This window comes from Dermacentor albipictus, chromosome 5 (genome assembly GCF_038994185.2).
Source record: "Dermacentor albipictus isolate Rhodes 1998 colony chromosome 5, USDA_Dalb.pri_finalv2, whole genome shotgun sequence".
In the NCBI taxonomy this organism is placed as follows: domain Eukaryota; kingdom Metazoa; phylum Arthropoda; class Arachnida; order Ixodida; family Ixodidae; genus Dermacentor; species Dermacentor albipictus.
The window spans coordinates 155,159,681-155,176,233 of record NC_091825.1 but is presented as its reverse complement, the minus strand read 5'-3'; the positions used below and the strand labels follow the sequence as shown (position 1 = coordinate 155,176,233).

At 47.1% G+C, this 16,553-nt stretch overlaps 1 protein-coding gene across 2 annotated transcripts; it reads right to left on the bottom strand.

The window, feature by feature from the left end:
* Positions 1-985: 985 nt before the first annotated feature.
* On the bottom strand, positions 986-9,017 carry LOC135902315 (uncharacterized). Of its 2 annotated transcripts, XM_065432285.2 has the most exons (4): positions 8,802-9,017; positions 4,032-4,107; positions 3,625-4,001; positions 986-2,948 (listed from the first exon to the last, which is right to left on the bottom strand). In XM_065432285.2, the coding sequence occupies exons 1-4, from the start codon at positions 8,814-8,816 to the stop codon at positions 2,262-2,264; spliced, it is 1,155 nt and encodes a 384-aa protein (XP_065288357.1). In that variant the 5' UTR covers positions 8,817-9,017; the 3' UTR covers positions 986-2,261. The 2 variants fall into 2 exon arrangements, with proteins under 2 accessions (XP_065288357.1, XP_065288356.1); XM_065432284.2 differs by having other exon boundaries at positions 3,625-4,107.
* Between the last annotated feature and the right edge of the window lie 7,536 nt (positions 9,018-16,553).

Below are 16,553 nucleotides of genomic sequence, written 5' to 3'. Positions count from 1 at the left end.
ATAATAGCGAAATAGTCTAATAACATTAAGGGAAGTATTTGCCATACACGGACTTCCTATACCCATTCAATTGACAAGTATTTTTGGCGTCTCTGAACAGCATAGTGTAAATACAAAGGGATAATATTGATTGATTGATTGATTGATTGATTGATTGATTGATTGATTGATTGATTGATTGATTGATTGATTTTAAGGTCCCAGGACAACTCTCGGGATATGAGAGACGCCGTATATAGTGGTGGTCACCGGAAGTTGGACCCCCGAGATTCTTTCAGCTCAAATGCAGGCACTCCTGGCAGCCGCGGAATACCAGCTCTTCTTTTAAGCAGGCACCCTCTGAAATTGCCTAGTAACGTAATACGTTCGGTCATGATGATGTACTTGAAGAAATTCAGTGTCAACGTTTAAAAATGAATGATGCAAGAGAATTCGATTTGAACACTAACGCATTCAGGGTAGACATCTGGCGTAGCTGGATGTATTAAATTATATAATGAATCACCACGGTGACTCAGTGGCTATAACGTAGCGCTATATATAACGAGCACGAAATCGAGGGTTCAATTTCGTGTTATGGGCGCACTTTAAAGAACCTCGGGTGGTCAACATAATCCCTAGCCATCCACTACAATGTCTCTCACAACCCACTGTTCATTTTCGGCAAGTTAAATCCCACAATTATCAAAACGAGAGCTTTCTTTGGCTATTCCCACAAATTTGTGGGTTGTACGTTTCTGACCATTTATGGCCAACGTTGAAAACTAGGTGTCATTAAGTATGTGTCCGAAATACAGATATGTATATATATACATATAAATGCTACTGCGCAACAACTGGTGCAACAGCAGCTCTAATGAAGGAGTGATGCAAACTGCGCGTAAGAGATGTTCTGGAGTGTTAGATGCCAGAATTTTTCGATAGCTGTGAGCCCTCGTGGCATAGAGGAGCTCATCAGGAAGTAAAGCATGACGCTGATCTAGAGTAATGTACATAAATAATATTTATTGCACAAGATTCTAGGCACATCTGAGAACTCAGATACATGACCCAACCACTCAGCGCAGTAAGAAACAGTCACAAATCTCATTTGCAGAACATTCACTCATGTACAGAAGAGGAAATACAATGCGCTGTCACAGAACACAGTTTGGCATTTCCCCTGTCCACAGTGGGCCTCCCCGTCTTGTATACGAACATTGAGTATTGAACTGATAACAGATGCCACACCCTTGCCCATTGACGCAAGCGCCTAAAACTACGGGCAATATCATCAAAACGAACAAACAACGCAAAACATGTACATTTTCCCTAACGGTACAGCACAGAAGGATAGGCAAACGCTAAGAACAGCACTCATGTTTATAGGCAGTAACCGCACCACAGTAATGCACAATGAAAAACACAGTGATGGGTCAACAGGAAAAACAAAGCTTACTTCCCGAAAACTACCAAACACACAAGAGAAAAGAATCGCCCAACACACACCCACAAACAAACAACGATGAAGGCAGTGTAATGCCTCGCTGTCGTTACCCGGAAGAGACAAACAACAGTGCAGGCTGATTCCCATTGCACGCCCAGAACTGACCCGATGGAAACTCTAATTTCCTTCTCGGGAGCCAGCTCGACCGAGCGACGGGCATGCTTGCGGAAGCTCCTGTTAAGACTTAGACGTGTAGAAAGCATCATCCTATGCGTCACTGTTCGTTATATGAAAAATCACAGTACAACAAAGCGGTAGCTCACCCCTCCACATGCACCTAACACGACACACAATACATACATATGTATACAAGTGCGAAGCCCTCGAGAATCGGTGAAGGCCTGAAGCGAAAGCCCCTCAGCTCGTTGTTATCTACGGCGCGCCAACACGGTAAACTTTTTCTGTTCCCAAAAGTATGCGTTAGCACCCTACGACTGTTGTTCTCTAGGAAACCACTACGCACTCAGAAGACATCAACCATACCCATGTATGTCAGTCATCGTCTTGTTCGCCATAACATATCGAGTAATTGTGCGTTTCTACAATGACTTTCGAAAACATAAGAGTATAACTCATTTTCTCCTTCAGATTCAACAAGAGACAATGGCGTTAGTGGCATCGGAGTAGAATGTCCTCCCTACCTCTCTTTTGTTATTAAATACGTCACAAAACATAGTGTCAGAGGTGCTCTAGTTCCGGTTGAGGGTCACAGGTCGCACCCTTTAGGGTGTCAAAAAGCTCCTTGTGTGGCGTGGTAGGAATGTACGAAGATCCACTAGTACTTCCAGGGGCCGCTGCCGCCTCCGGCGCCACCTGCTCCACCGCCGTATCCACCAGTGCTGCCACCGTATTTACCAGCCCCGCCTCCTCCGTATCCACCAGTACCGCCACCGTAGCCTCCGGCGCCACCGCCGTATTTACCGGCACCGCCTCCGAACCCGCCAGCGCCTCCACCAGTTCCTCCGTGGTGGCCTCCAGCGCCGCCAGCGGCACCCCCGTGGTGGCCTCCTCCGAATCCGCCGGCGCCACCGTGGTGTCCTCCTCCGTAGCCGCCTGCTCCGCCTGCTCCACCGGTGCCACCGAATCCGCCTGCTCCGCCTGCACCGCCGTATCCGCCTGCTCCGCCTGCACCGCCGTATCCGCCTGCTCCGCTTGCACCGCCGTATCCTCCGCCGCCGCGGGCTCCGGCGTACTGGCTGACGACGCCGGCGGGTGGTGCCTCGACGATGAACTCGGCATCGGCAGGACTGGCTGGTCCCACTCCCGGCTCGTTAGTCTTGACGACGGCGCGGAATCCGTTCTGGTCGGCGACGTAACTAACTTGGCGGTAGATGCCGTTGGTGTCGGTGTAGCCGTAGCTACCCTTGACGGTGCCGCTGCCGTCTCCACTCTCCTGGCGGTTCTGGCTGTTGCCGTACTCGTCCTTGACGTCGTAGCCGAAGTTGTATGGAGTTGGCTGTCCCTGCACGCAAACAAACAGCTCTGTCAATGCGTACTTGGATATTTACGGTTCAAAAGCGAGAATTTAGTTATAGTTCTTACAGAAGTCGCTATAGAAAGTATGTTGTTTTATTGTTCAATTTTGTTGCATTCAATGAAACACAACAGAATATCATGCATGATTTTTACAAAGGTAATTGCCCTTAGGAAGGCAAGTAACATGTAGGGAAAAACAATGTAGCGTAAGTGAGGCGTCATGCAGTGTCATTGGTAAGCTAACACCGATCTTTATAGATGTGGGAACCTCAAAAAGAAAGCAGCCTATGTGTGTTAACAGGCATGCTCCATTACCCACCTTCCGAAGCGACATGACGCTGTTCCACCTTCTGCTTTTCCAGATAAAACCAAAAGCCTGTTGAGCAGCACTTAACAACTGCAAGTATTTAATGCAAGTATTTAACTGCAAGTATTTAATGGTATCTTCATAATTATTGAAACTGTATTTATTCAAATATTTGCTGAGGTATAATGATTATGTTCAAGAAGCACTGTCGGTGCAACATAGGGTTGGCCTGGTATAAGAGCGTGGGGGCCTAAGTCGTACATCGGTTCATTTGAATGCTTTTGAGTGCTATTCGCTTCCACCTGCTTTCTCCTCTGGCACTCCTGTACTTATTTACAAGCGGAAATAAACTTACGTAGTCACCACCACCTCCGTAGCCGCCAGATCCACCTCCGTAACCTCCACCGGCTCCTCCACCATATCCACCGCCGCCGCCGCCGCCGCGGGAACCACCGTAGCCACCTGCGCCTCCGGCACCTCCTGCACCACCATATTGTCCACCAAATCCGCCACCACCGAGACCACCGCCGAGACCACCGCCAAGACCTCCGCCTCCTGCGCCACCACCATGGTGGCCTCCGAAACCGCCTGCTCCGCCTGCTCCGCCACCACCATGGTGACCTCCGAAGCCACCGGCCCCGCCGGCTCCACCGGCTCCACCGGCTCCGCCACTACCACCATGATGCCCACCGAATCCTCCAGCGCCACCACCACCATGGTGACCACCAGCGCCTCCACCGCCACCATGGTGACCACCAGCGCCTCCACCATAGCCTCCTCCACGGCCATAAGCGCCCGCGCCCAGGGCCGCGGCGACCATGAGGCTTAGGCACAGCCCCTGGGTGTAATTTTAACAAATTAATAGGACGTCTCGGCACGGGATGAAGCACTTCTCACTTAGCAATATGGATAGCACCACATAAACACTCTTGGTCGAAGGCAAATGATGCAAAGTGTGTCAATTATTTTAGCTCCCGAAATGAAATGGGAGCGAGAGAGCTGATGTTTCCGCTCACGATTATTGACTGTGGCATTTGTAGCTACAGTCAGGTTCTGCCTGGCGATCGTCCATTGCTTCACCTGCACGATGCCTCTTGCAATGTCATCAGGCACGGCATCAGGCGTCCAGCATACCAACATCACATAAGAATGTCAGCAGGAGACATGAAACTCTCAGGCGAACTAGGGTGAACTCTTCAGGAAACACCAGACCTCGTAAGCATGAATGCGTAATTTTTCGGATTTTCACCCTATTTTGGAATTGAATGATTTAGATATATACCGTTTTGTTCCCGAGAATTCTAGAGGTGTAAAAGGTGAAAACGAGAAGAAAGAAAGAAAGAAAGAAAGAAAGAAAGAAAGAAAGAAAGAAAGAAAGAAAGAAAGAAAGAAAGAAAGAAAGAAAGAAAGAAAGAAAGAAAGAAAGAAAGAAAGAAAGAAAGAAAGAGGAAACCGTCCTTTTAATCAGAAAAGCGTCTTGTTCGAGTGGAACAGGGTAATAGAAAACTCTGCTCTAGAATGGTAAAAATATATATAAACTGACATATTACTATATAGAGGAAAAGGTAGACAAAATGAGAAACGAAGATATGAAAATAATTTGTCGGTACGACTTCGTGGAAGGTAACGAACAACGGCAACTCCGGGTGGGAATTGAGTGGTGGGAATCGAGTGATGCATAGCGTTCTTCTGCGCTCGCTGTGATATTCCCACTCGCAAATTCAGAAAAGATAACGAGAAGCCTCGTCTCGAACGTAAACATCGATAGCGATCATGATCACGGGCAGTGTTGTCGTTGCCAATCGGAAGTACTGCACAGCGACGCGTGCAGTCTTAGCTGCAGGATCGTGAAAGTGACGTCTGCGTCTGTTTGAGTTCACCACTGTACCCCTTCCCCCTTTTCTTTTTTTTTTTTTTTTTGCGCAGCACTCATACAACCGAGGTCCTACTTAAGCGAGGCCGTGCTGACCCAGAGGAAGTTGGGCAAAGAGTGAGGGAGTGCGCTCAAATGGTCTGGATATTTGTCGAGCGCCGCTTTTAAGCACGTTAAGTGGACTCATCTTGTAACGCTCACAAAACTGGCACGGGGAGCCATTACGGCCACTCGCTGGGGGGATGTCGTCCAGTATAACGAAAACGGAGCGGGGGCTCAGGAGGGAAGTCGGGTTGAGGCCGCTGAGACGCGAAGAGTCATTTTCGCGCTCAACGTACGGAACGGTAGACGCCGCGACGAAATAAGGAGAGGCGGCTTCATTTGGCCCCACCGCAGTTCCCAGGTTCCACTTTGCCGTTCTGCCTGTCTCATAGTCATTTTTCTTTTTCTTTGTTCCCGCCACATCCTTTCCGTCCGGCACGAGGAGCAAAGGGCGCCACGGGGCCGTATAAATAGAAAGGCGAACGCGGGCAGCGCCGCTCTCATTCCGATAGCCACGTCCGGACCGGACAAGGAGGCTTCCCCGCGCGCGACCGAGGCTTGGTCACGAAAGCCCGTGCGACTCGTGATCCGGGAAAGATGCGCGCACGGCACCGGCAGCATCCGATCTCCTTCCTCCGCATTTCTTGTTGCTTTTGTTGCTCCTGATTGGTGCCGGAAATAGGGGTGAGCAAGCTAGGACGAAGCGGGCTGAATAAATGAAAGCAGCTCTTGATTACCCGTGGCCTACCATCCACAGACATTTAGCGACTAGGGTTTGCAGAATCATCTGCCTCTTTTGAAAGTTCTTTCGCTAAGGTTCACGATCGCTGGCATGCGAAATTACGAAAGAACATCATCCATGCTCATTGGCCACGAACCTGTATTTGCAGGCCTCGTAGGTAGTAACACGCAAGCCCTCTGCACCATGTTTTCTTTGGTGGTTGAGAAACTAAAACCCGTGACTGTCAGTGAATATTCCTCCGGGAGTGGGTTCAGGCTGGCTGCCCCTTTTTATTTTATTTCTTTCTTATCTTTCTTTTTGTTATCCATCATTCCCCTTCCGCAAGTGCATGGTAGCCAACCAAGCACGGACTTGGTAATGCCCCTGCCCTTTTCCTGCTTCTTCGTTCACTCTCTCTCTCCCTCTCAAAACGCTGAAAGTATTTCTCCGGAGTAATTTGAGCGTATGACATCATGTATCCTCAGTCTCGCTAACTACATCCGCTAAGCCTATGCTTTGTTATGCTACGTTATGCTACGTCTGCTAAGGCTACGCTAAGCCTACGCTTCGTTATATTTTCTTTTTCAGTTAACTTTTGATCATATTTAACTGCCGCCAATAAATACTATGCTCTAGCTTAGAAAGTGCAATAAACGTCGAACTAAATTTTCACTTGCACCTGTTCATTAAACTGGTTCCCTTGGCGTTACACATTTCTTATTCTTCCTTGAACAAACTATTTAACCTCCCCAACTCGTTGTCTCTTGAACTAAATTCTCTTTCCGTTCTTTTTTTTTTTCCCGAAATCAAAGCGCTTGCCCAAGGAATGAACAGTCATCTCAGCGGAAAATCACGCCATCACTTTTATGGAACATAATGGATGACTTCGTCTGAGGCGTCTTGCTCCGTTTATACGCACAAGGTTACTTGAAAAACAGGAAGAGTAAGGTCGCCGTCTCTTCTTTTTCTAGTTCGCTGTCGATCAGGTTCCGCTATATATAGTCGTCAGAACGCGCTGACAATCGCTGCGAGGGTGCTAGAGGCGTAGCTAAAATTATCGACCGTCGTAGGCACTGCCCAAGGCAACACCAGTCAATCTTCCACCCTTCTGAGCTTCTTTCTTTGTCAGGAAAGAATCATCGGCAGCCAAAATAATGAGCAAAAAGTTGAAGAGCTTCTCCGAAATTCATTCTCACAAAAATTCGTTCTGAGTATTATTTTTTTTGCATTTGTTACAGTAAACACAAAATGAAAGGTAGCATACATTTCAAAGTTTAGAGAGTAAGCACTAATACATAGATACCAATACACATTGTTCCGTAATAAGGCTGTTGTTGTTATCAACAGTCTGTTGCCTCCATTCACAACGCTATACAAAGGTCAAAACTTTTCTCAAAGTGCAGGATCACTCAAGAAAGATGCCTATATGGTAAATATTTAAACATCTGGACATCCTCAGAGTAACATAAACAAAGCTTGTTGGCGAGAACGTATATCTGCAGCCACTCTGTCATTTTAAAAACGTAACGCTGTGCAATACTGACTCGTTGTTCTTTCATGCAACGTAATTTTTCATCTTATTAAAGAGTACCCGCTTAGCTTCTTGTAGCGAAGTGGAAAATTGTCATTCCCCCGACTGCAGCACAAAGCTACAAAGGAAACTGACAGCGTGTTTCTCATAAAGAAAGTTTCGCAATTGAAGAAAAATTCTTCTCGGTCGGGGGATTGAATCCGGGAGGGCCGCCCCGGAAAGGCGTTGCTCCCGGGCTCGATCCCCTGACCAGGATAATTCTCTTTTTTTTTTTGCAACTGTGAAACTTCCTTTATGAGAGACTCGTATTGAATTTAATTTGTAGTTTCGATCTACAGTCGGCTGCATTACAGTTATTTCTCCCTTTCATGGCCCGACCTCTTTATTTTATTATATGGTATTTAGGAGACGATGTCGCCTTTAATTGGCGCTAGCTACCCCTTTTCACATAGGGATTTAAAGAAAAGAATAAGTCATAACAAAAATATTGAAATCATAAGAACACGAATTTCGGTAACGTAAATATACTAATGCCACACTCTGTCTAGCGGGTGTCCGCAGAACTAATTTTCCATTTTTCCGGCTTCTTGTAGCGCATGAGAATGATCAATAAACTGGCTACGCAGCCCTCGTTTCTCAGGTCTTCAGTCCTTTTCTCAGATTTTTTGATATTCAGTCGCACATTACCATTAAATTTTATATAGCGCTCAAAAACGATTGCTTTGTTTGCCATAATAACATCTTTTCCTAACACACACACGCACCTTCTAGATAGCTGACGCTCGTATAATTGCACGGCGCCACGAAGAAGTGACTACGCTCGCGCCAGACGTCTAAGATCTAATCCTAAATATTCTTACTCTTGAATGAGGCGAGAAAGACAAGATAAAAACTCGCTTTTTGTGCTTGCTACCTTTCGGACCCTAGTGGCAGGCGTTCGAATGTCTGAACATTCTAGGGGAAACGTCGTAAGTAGTTACAGCGGATGAGGACTGCCTTGCCAACTACCGATAAAATATCAGGCAAGGAATTGATATTTCGAATATGAGAACGTTAGATGGCGGAAGAACTGCTTTAATTATGATAATTAAGACATCGAAATGATATGCGGAAATTAAGGCTAAGGATTATTGAGTCGAATCGGAGAAGCAGATAAAATTTGCCACGAGGAAGAAACTCTGGGCAAGGGTTCTAACCTTACGCTGGCGATTGAAACCTCAAACCATAACACGGGAAGAACGCCGTCTAGCGGCGACGGATTAAAGCTGTTATAACTGTCTCTGATGAAAGCTGTGTTTCCGAGGGTCGAAGCTCTCAGTCCTTAGTGGGTTGGTTGAACGGAACAGCGCTGACTTGGCTTCTCACCTTAAAGAAGATCATGGCTCCCGGTCCAAGTCCCAAGTGGGCGCAAACTCCAAGCGCGGTGGGTGCGGGGGAACGTGTGATCACGAAGGAGATTCCCTAACGCAGCGAAGCCAACTTCACCGGTGTGGTCGTGGTAAAGCAACTAAGAAGAACACGGTTTGTTTCGCGAGAGGAGATTGGAAGACGCGTGCGATGGGAATGATGCTCTCTGTCCGGAGCCCAAGAGCTTATATACCCACGCGCAGTGACTCGGCCCAGACCTCGTGAATCCTCGCACGAGGACCGTTACACTTTCTCCCTCTTCTCTGCACACCCTCGACCGCGGTATCCATCGGCCCGTCGACCACGAGCGGGCGAGGACCCCTCGGTGAGACGCGCGCTCACCTCTCGCGAGGGGAGTTTTCAAAAACGAAAACAAAAGAACGCCTGGTGTAATGAAAAGAGAAAGCACGAGCCAAAGATGGACAAAGGTTGGAAAGGCGGTGAGGAAGGCAGACAGTCAGACAAAGCACAAACCCACAAAGAAACAAGTTTCCGAGATGGGCGAGCGGCTACGGCGGCTGAATAATATCGAAATTCAGGACAGGCCCTGGACGAAAGTGAAAATAATGGGCCACGAATGAGAAGGTGGACGGGCCTTCCGAAGGGAAGGGGAAGTGGTGGGAGGAAAGTGGGGGAGGCCTTCTCCGAGATGCCACCGCGGCGGACGGGCGATGGACACCGCCTCTCTGCCGTGCTCTCGCTCAGCCCCTGTCACCCCCGTTCAGCCTCACCCTCTGGCACAGCGGGATGTAACGGCACTCCTCCTCACGGTGCCTTCTCAGCCGTAGCGCAGGCCCCTTTCTCTCCGGAAGGTCCTTTCGCTCTCGACACCACCGCCGCCGCCGCAGGACGCGGAGGTCGGAAAGGAGGAACGTGACGCTGGCGGTAGCGCTCTAATGCGGGGGGCCCACGGCGAAGCCAGCAGGGAAGCGGGAGGGGGATGTCAATAAAGCCGGCGCGTGCGAGAGTTTATTTCATGCGTGTTTATTTATCGCTGACGTAGTAGCACGGGGGAATCCTCCAGAGAGACGCGGCTGTACGTCTGCTTCTTTTGCTTGTTTCTCCACTGCATCGCTGGCGTGACACTGGAGAAGCAAGGGTTGTGGGAAGGGGCGGGGGGGGGGGGGAGGTTAAGGGGCTTTACCGGCAAGTTCCATTGAGGACTCCTCTCGCGGGCGGTGAGCGCTGTTCCTGGGTTTGACGCAAGGCGCCCGTCAAGCCGCTGGCCCCCTGACTATGCTTGCAGGGATTAGGCGAGGGCTGCAATAAGCCATATTACCGTTATTGTTTTGACAGGCGCCTTTTTCCTGTGCTTTTAATATCGTTTCTATCTGAGGTAAACGGGGGATCTAACTGGCACCATATCAATTACGGAGTAAGACATACCGTCGAGAAAACCAAGACAAAATCTAAGGATTAGGAAAAGTTATGGGTACTTGACATTACTTTCTTTTTCTGTAATTGTACATTTCGGTTTTCGTTTTTACTAACCTCACGCAGAGGGGAAGTGGGCTACATAAAAGCCGGTTATGAGAATACACACTTGAGAAATACTCACACACATGTATCGAGCACGCAAGCATGCAAAGTCTACAAGAAATAATTGTGAACCAAAAGGAAACCTAGAAGCTAAGCTTCTGACGCTCCTGTACACGAGTCGATTGCAAGATGCAGTGTGTTCGTATTTACTGATCAATTCACAACAGATAATAGCTCCGCTTCTACCTTTTACGACGCAACGCGCAATGAAAGTAGAAATTACCGTTCGACGAACAAGGCGTAATCTACGTCGGCAGAACTATTTCGGATTCTCCCGACAACAAAATACGATGCTGCTAACAAAGTAAATAATAATTGGATCATATACTCTGACTCAAAAGCAGAACCGGGTATTAGGCTCAATATTGTTTTTATGCCGATTCTTGCTCGCTAGCTTATGCGGTCGCAAGGACACTGGTCATCGCTTCACATTCAGGCCAGAGAATTCACTTTAAGTGGATTCCCAGTCATATTGGTGTAACGGGAAATGAAGTAACCAACCGGCTGGTGGCTGATGCTGACTCACTGAATGCAATGACTCCCTTGGAATTCATTCAATTTGACACCACAAGCACTCTACGCAAGCTGCTGTATGAAGGTAACGGTTTAACAAGCAAACATAGACGACATTGCTGTATCTAGCCGACCCTGATCTGCGGTTTTATGTCACCATAAAAATTGACCCTAAGTGACATGTCCTTCTGCACTGTTTACGACTGGATGTTGCCTGCACAATTCAGTTTTTGCGCCGAATAAATGGGAAGACAACCTCCAACGGGACATACTGTGACGCCCCAGATGCCTCTGTGGAACGCTTGCTCATAGATTGCCCGCAGTATGAACAACCATTTCTAAGATAAGTTAATTGTGAGTTACTTTATTTATCACAATTTGTTAAGCCTGCAAGTTTCGTGCCTGTTGAGTGCAAACGTAAAAAATGCGACTGCTTTGTTGTGATAATGAACGAATGAGCGAATTAGATTTACGGTCATTCTGGGCTCGTTACAGATGTAAAATACGTAATTCGTCATGCCCTTCGGCATTAGTGCTCGTTAACAGACATCAAGCATCTTTTACACACGTAGAACGTTCACGTATAAAAGGAAGGATTGCATAACATACACAATCTTATGCGATTCTTGTGATTGCTTGCGTTCACTCAAGATTGAGATTTGTCGTCGAGTCCCTCACGTTCATACTTCTATTACAATCGGTGCATTCGAGAAATCGCAAGACATTTCTAGCACATGCGATTCTCGAAGCCGGCCATTGTTGCGACTAGTGCGCGCATGTTTAATAGTGCAGCCTTTAGCATACAAACTTTCATCGTTGTATTTCCGTTTCAAATTAACTACATTTAAATCACATAAAAACCACGTTAATCTGCAAGGCAAGATTTTCTTGTGGATCACGATGCTTTCTGTTATCATGAGCAATACCTCATACAAGCGACTGTAGTGCAATAACATCACCAATAGATGCCAGAATACAGCATGGTACATATTGCAATCGAGTAGTAAAGTCTGCGTACATTCGCTCTTTTCTTCTTCCTTAGTCCGCGCTAGACTCGCCATGGTGTACTTTTATTTTAACTATTCAGCGCATGTGGATTGAATGAATGGAACAAATACTGGTCATGAATTTATTACTGCTGAGTGCCTCAGAATCCTTATGTAACAAAGAATATGCCGCTTGACACGCGTTAAGTTGTGCTAGAAGTTTAAGCTCTCCCTTTAAATGTTTCTACAAAAGCAAAACACGGGACAACTATACTGCATATTCCTATATGTGTGCTACTTTTGCTTCTTCACCATTTTTATTGGCCAACAATTATCTATTTCATCGATAAACACGGCTTATCTACTCTTGCCATTGGACAACATGCATTTTCTGCTTACGCGCGTTCTTCGACGATGAACAGATTGACAAATTCCTCTTCATGACGTCAACCGAAACGACTCATTCTCACATTGTGACTTTATAATTTGGAAAACACTAACAAACGTGCAGCATCTGTTGGTCAGCTGTGACGGATGTATCTTAACGCGTAGCTTTCGCTGCCTATACTTCCCTCGGGTATGGCGTGACTGACTGGATCTCTCAGCGGAGAAAGAAGCTGTGACATTTTGTGCATTGCCACACCGGGTATATGCATCACGAATATGTCAAAACGCTTTTATTATAAGCTGTCATTAGTAAAGAAATTCGCAACCGATGGTGGGACTTAAACGGGAGGGACCCAGCTCAGCAGACCGTTGCTCTACCGCTTAGGGCCCAGACGCTTCGCTTTCTTTTTACATGATATGTTTATTGAAAATTAAAAAAAAATATTGTGACATTATAGTGGCTGTGAAGAAAACAGTAGGAAAAATCAACGCCCCTTCCAGTCCGTAAAAATCGTCGAACAGCGAAGCTGTGTGAGCTACACCGAGTTGATGATTATACTGCGCTTTGTGTTACACAGACGAAGTGTGTAACAGTAAACGCAATATAATCATGAAGGTCCACCAACTAGCACCGTTGATTGCTTTACTAAATGTTACATCGAGTGTTACACCATGCAAGTCAAACTTTGCAAGCAATATATACATATATTGTATTTTGTTTCATCATTCTTTCACCTCATTTTCGCTTTCGCGTGCTTCGCGTGGTGAATATGCTTTAGGAGTGCCTTTTTTTTGCGTTTCTCCCAGCGTTTCCTTTTCTTTCACCTTTCTACTCTCTTTCTCTTTATTTCTCTCTTTTCTTTTTTTGTTTGTTTGAGCCAACTCTGGCTGACTGCTCGCGGTAGGCAGCTACTTCCTCAGGAGTATGCACTTCTCGTGGTCTTCCCATAGTTTTGTAGTTGGGATCGAACGTGCGGAACCACTAATCCAAAGCTCCGTATATTGGGCGCAAGGGCTACCGTTGGAAATGCAAGCGCTGAAATCGTTTTGACGATTGGTTCGATTGGTTTGACGATTGACGTGGCTGCCGGCATTTCTTGCTAGCGCATGAAGTGTCGGCAGGCACGCGCTCCTAGCTTACAGAAAGAGATTCAACGAGTGCGGACACTCCCATAGAGCCATGAGGCCGAATTGACTGTAGCGCACCAAGCGGATGGTAATAACACCTTCCGGTTTCGGTTGTGGGCGCGCGCGTGTTGAACGCCAGCTGGCATCACACTACGCCGGCTCCGCTGATCGGCGCGGCATTTATTTTTTCGCTTCTACTGCTGAACCACGCGCGACCTTGGCGCAGTACCATTTTATTATTTAGTAAAAATGATTGCGAACGATGTTTACAAACCTTCACCGAATCTGTGCCACGTGCAATTTTATAAAGTAAACAGAAGACGTCTTCTGAAATGATGAAATGTTGATTTTGCTCTATATAAATGCTCGTTCCGGGCTTCTTGTGTATTCATCTAAAGTTGTGGCACCAGGTATAAGCAGCAGTCATTGCCGCACGAATCTCCACGGGACCCCATTAGCTGGAAAAAAGATAATTACAAGCATGCATCATTTTGGTATATTGACCTAACAGGAATATTGCGTGTAGAGACGAAGAGAGAGAGAAAATAATGTAGAAACGTGCGTAAGTGGTGAATAGGCGGCTTTACAGATAAAATCACTTTTACATTCATTTCTTAGCAAACAGGCTCCTCCCAAATAATGCCATAAAATAAGAAAACATCCGATTTTCAAGCATCCCTCCCTTCCCGGGCATTATTTCCTGCACTTTAAGAGCACTAATACACGGGTGACTGCGCGTTTCCAAAAATGACTTGGCCTCAGTCGACGTGATGGTACGCCACGTACGTACAGAGAGGTGACCACAACACAAGCTCTCAGCCAGACCATCTTACACGCTCGCAGAATGCCTTCTAGGTGCATTCAAGACAAATTCGTGGGTGCAAAGCCTCTTTTCAGTCGCTCAGGAGACAGAATTGTCAAGTTCTTGGTTTTTGAGCTCCTCTGCGTTATCTTTTACGCGTCCTGCGGGCGCAAGCAACACACCCCCGTATGATCACTCTTGGCAATCGCTCGTCGCGTTTTCGACTAGCGTGAGCACCGAAAGAAGGTATGTGTTGTTGCAGGGCCATAAAAAGCGTCACAAACTTGCCCAACTAAAATTCGGTACACGTCAAACTGTCACCACGGCCGGCTTGCTTTTTTGCTAACTGCTTCACAAACCCAGGCGCGGCGAGCATGCCTAAAAAAATATCCCAAAATGTTACGAAATTAAATACAATAATGTTGAGGGTCGGGAAAAGCGTCACGAAATTGGCCCAGTAAGATTCAGTACACGCGAAACCGTCACCACTGTCGAACTGCATTTCGCTAACTGCGTCACATATCCAGGTGCGGCAGGCGTGCCCAAAAACTACCGAAATAAATTACAATAATGTTGGAGCTCATGAAAAACATCGCAAACATTTCTCAGTGCGAGTTATCAACTCAAATTAACTGCGCCAGAACTGCCGAGCTGTTTTTCGCTAACTGCATCACTATAGTCTCGGTTTTTTGCCATAAGCCTAAATTTGGTTCAAATGCATCGAAGGCGGTCAAACGAAATTTCTCACCTTGCCATAGTCTAATAGTGCAGTGGTGCTGTGTCGAAATGCAGAAGGAGCGCAAGAAAACGCCGGGAGCCTAACAAACGGGTGACATCCAATAGAGACTGGTCGCCGAACAGACGAACTTCACATGCGCAGGCGGCCTTGCTCGCTTCGGTGGCACGTCTGGTGCATGATGCATCATATGGCGCGTCTGGCGTGCCGCTAGCTTGTTGCTAGGTAACGCAAGAAAAATGGGTCACGATGTATACGTTCATTTATGCGCAAAACTTTTTAGTTTTAGCGGGAAGGAATAAAAATAATAAAACGTTGTCTGTAAGTTCATTTTACATTCTTTTTTTCCAATGCTCGCGTCAACTAACAGACGGAATTAACACTAGGAGTGGCGTGATTCCTGTTGCCAGTTTTCGCGGAGTGTCCCCTCTTTTCTCCTAGTATCGCGTTTCAATCGCTGGGCACTGTTCGTTGGCCGCAAACCACCAACATAACGTTTGTTTCTTTCGCGGTAGGATGGAATGAATTGTCGAAAAATTCCATGCCGATCTGACTCAATCGCCGAAAATCCGCCGTGTGACAACCGTATGAGATAGCATTCTCAAAGGGGGAAAGGGGACACTGCAACCCCTTTCCCCTGTTGAGCTCTTTTCCTTCCCGGCTATGTCACGGGGCCCCCTTTTAGCGAGGTACGACAACGTCGCCACAGGGTCCGAATAAACAGCTTCACTGTAAAACTGTGTGTAACGAAACCAGCTCTTTATTGGGTTAACCTGTGCCCAGAAAAACAGGCTGGTATGGTAAAAAGTACGGCAGCGGCGAGCGTAGTCGGCGATCGTCGTAATAATTTCTGTCGGTCAAGCGCGTCAGCTTTTATACATGACTCGTCGAATGTTCCAGTGCAATCGCTGGTGGGCGCATGCCTTCCAGAAGGTAGTACTACACAATCTGCGTCGCGCATACGATCAGATTACACAGGGTTCAAAGACAATCGATAGAACTATCGATAACACTCGGGGAACTGCGATACATACAGGCGTGTACTACGCCGAGCGATTATATATGTTCAACATTTGTTGGCCAATGAAAAGTGGTCACAGGAGCAAGATAACTATGTATCGATTCCCCCTTGTAAACAGCATTGTCCCGATGCTGCAAACAAAGCCAGGACCAAAAAATAAGTACCGTAATAACGAAAAGCAACAACAAAGAAACAAAGTCCTGAAGTTCGTCAGCAGGTGATCAACGGATTAAGATGCGTGACGTGGATGACTTCATGTCGCGTGCCACCGCTGTGAGTGCGAAATGCCGTCTGGCGCAACCAATATGTCGGATAATCTTGTAGGGTCTGAAATAGCGTCGCAAAAGCTACTCCCTATGTCCCGTTGGCGTATCGGAGTCCAAACCCAAACACGGTCTCCAGGCTTGTACTCCTCGTAGCGTCATCGAAAATTGTAGTGCCGACTGTCCGTTCCTTGGTGGCTCTTGACGCGCAGGCGGGGAAGTTGTTGTGCTCCTTCGGCGCATTGCAGATAGGCGGCAACGTCGACATTCTCTTTCGCGGTAACATATGGCAGCATGGCGTCGAAAGCCGTCGTCGGGTTCCTTCCGTAAACCAC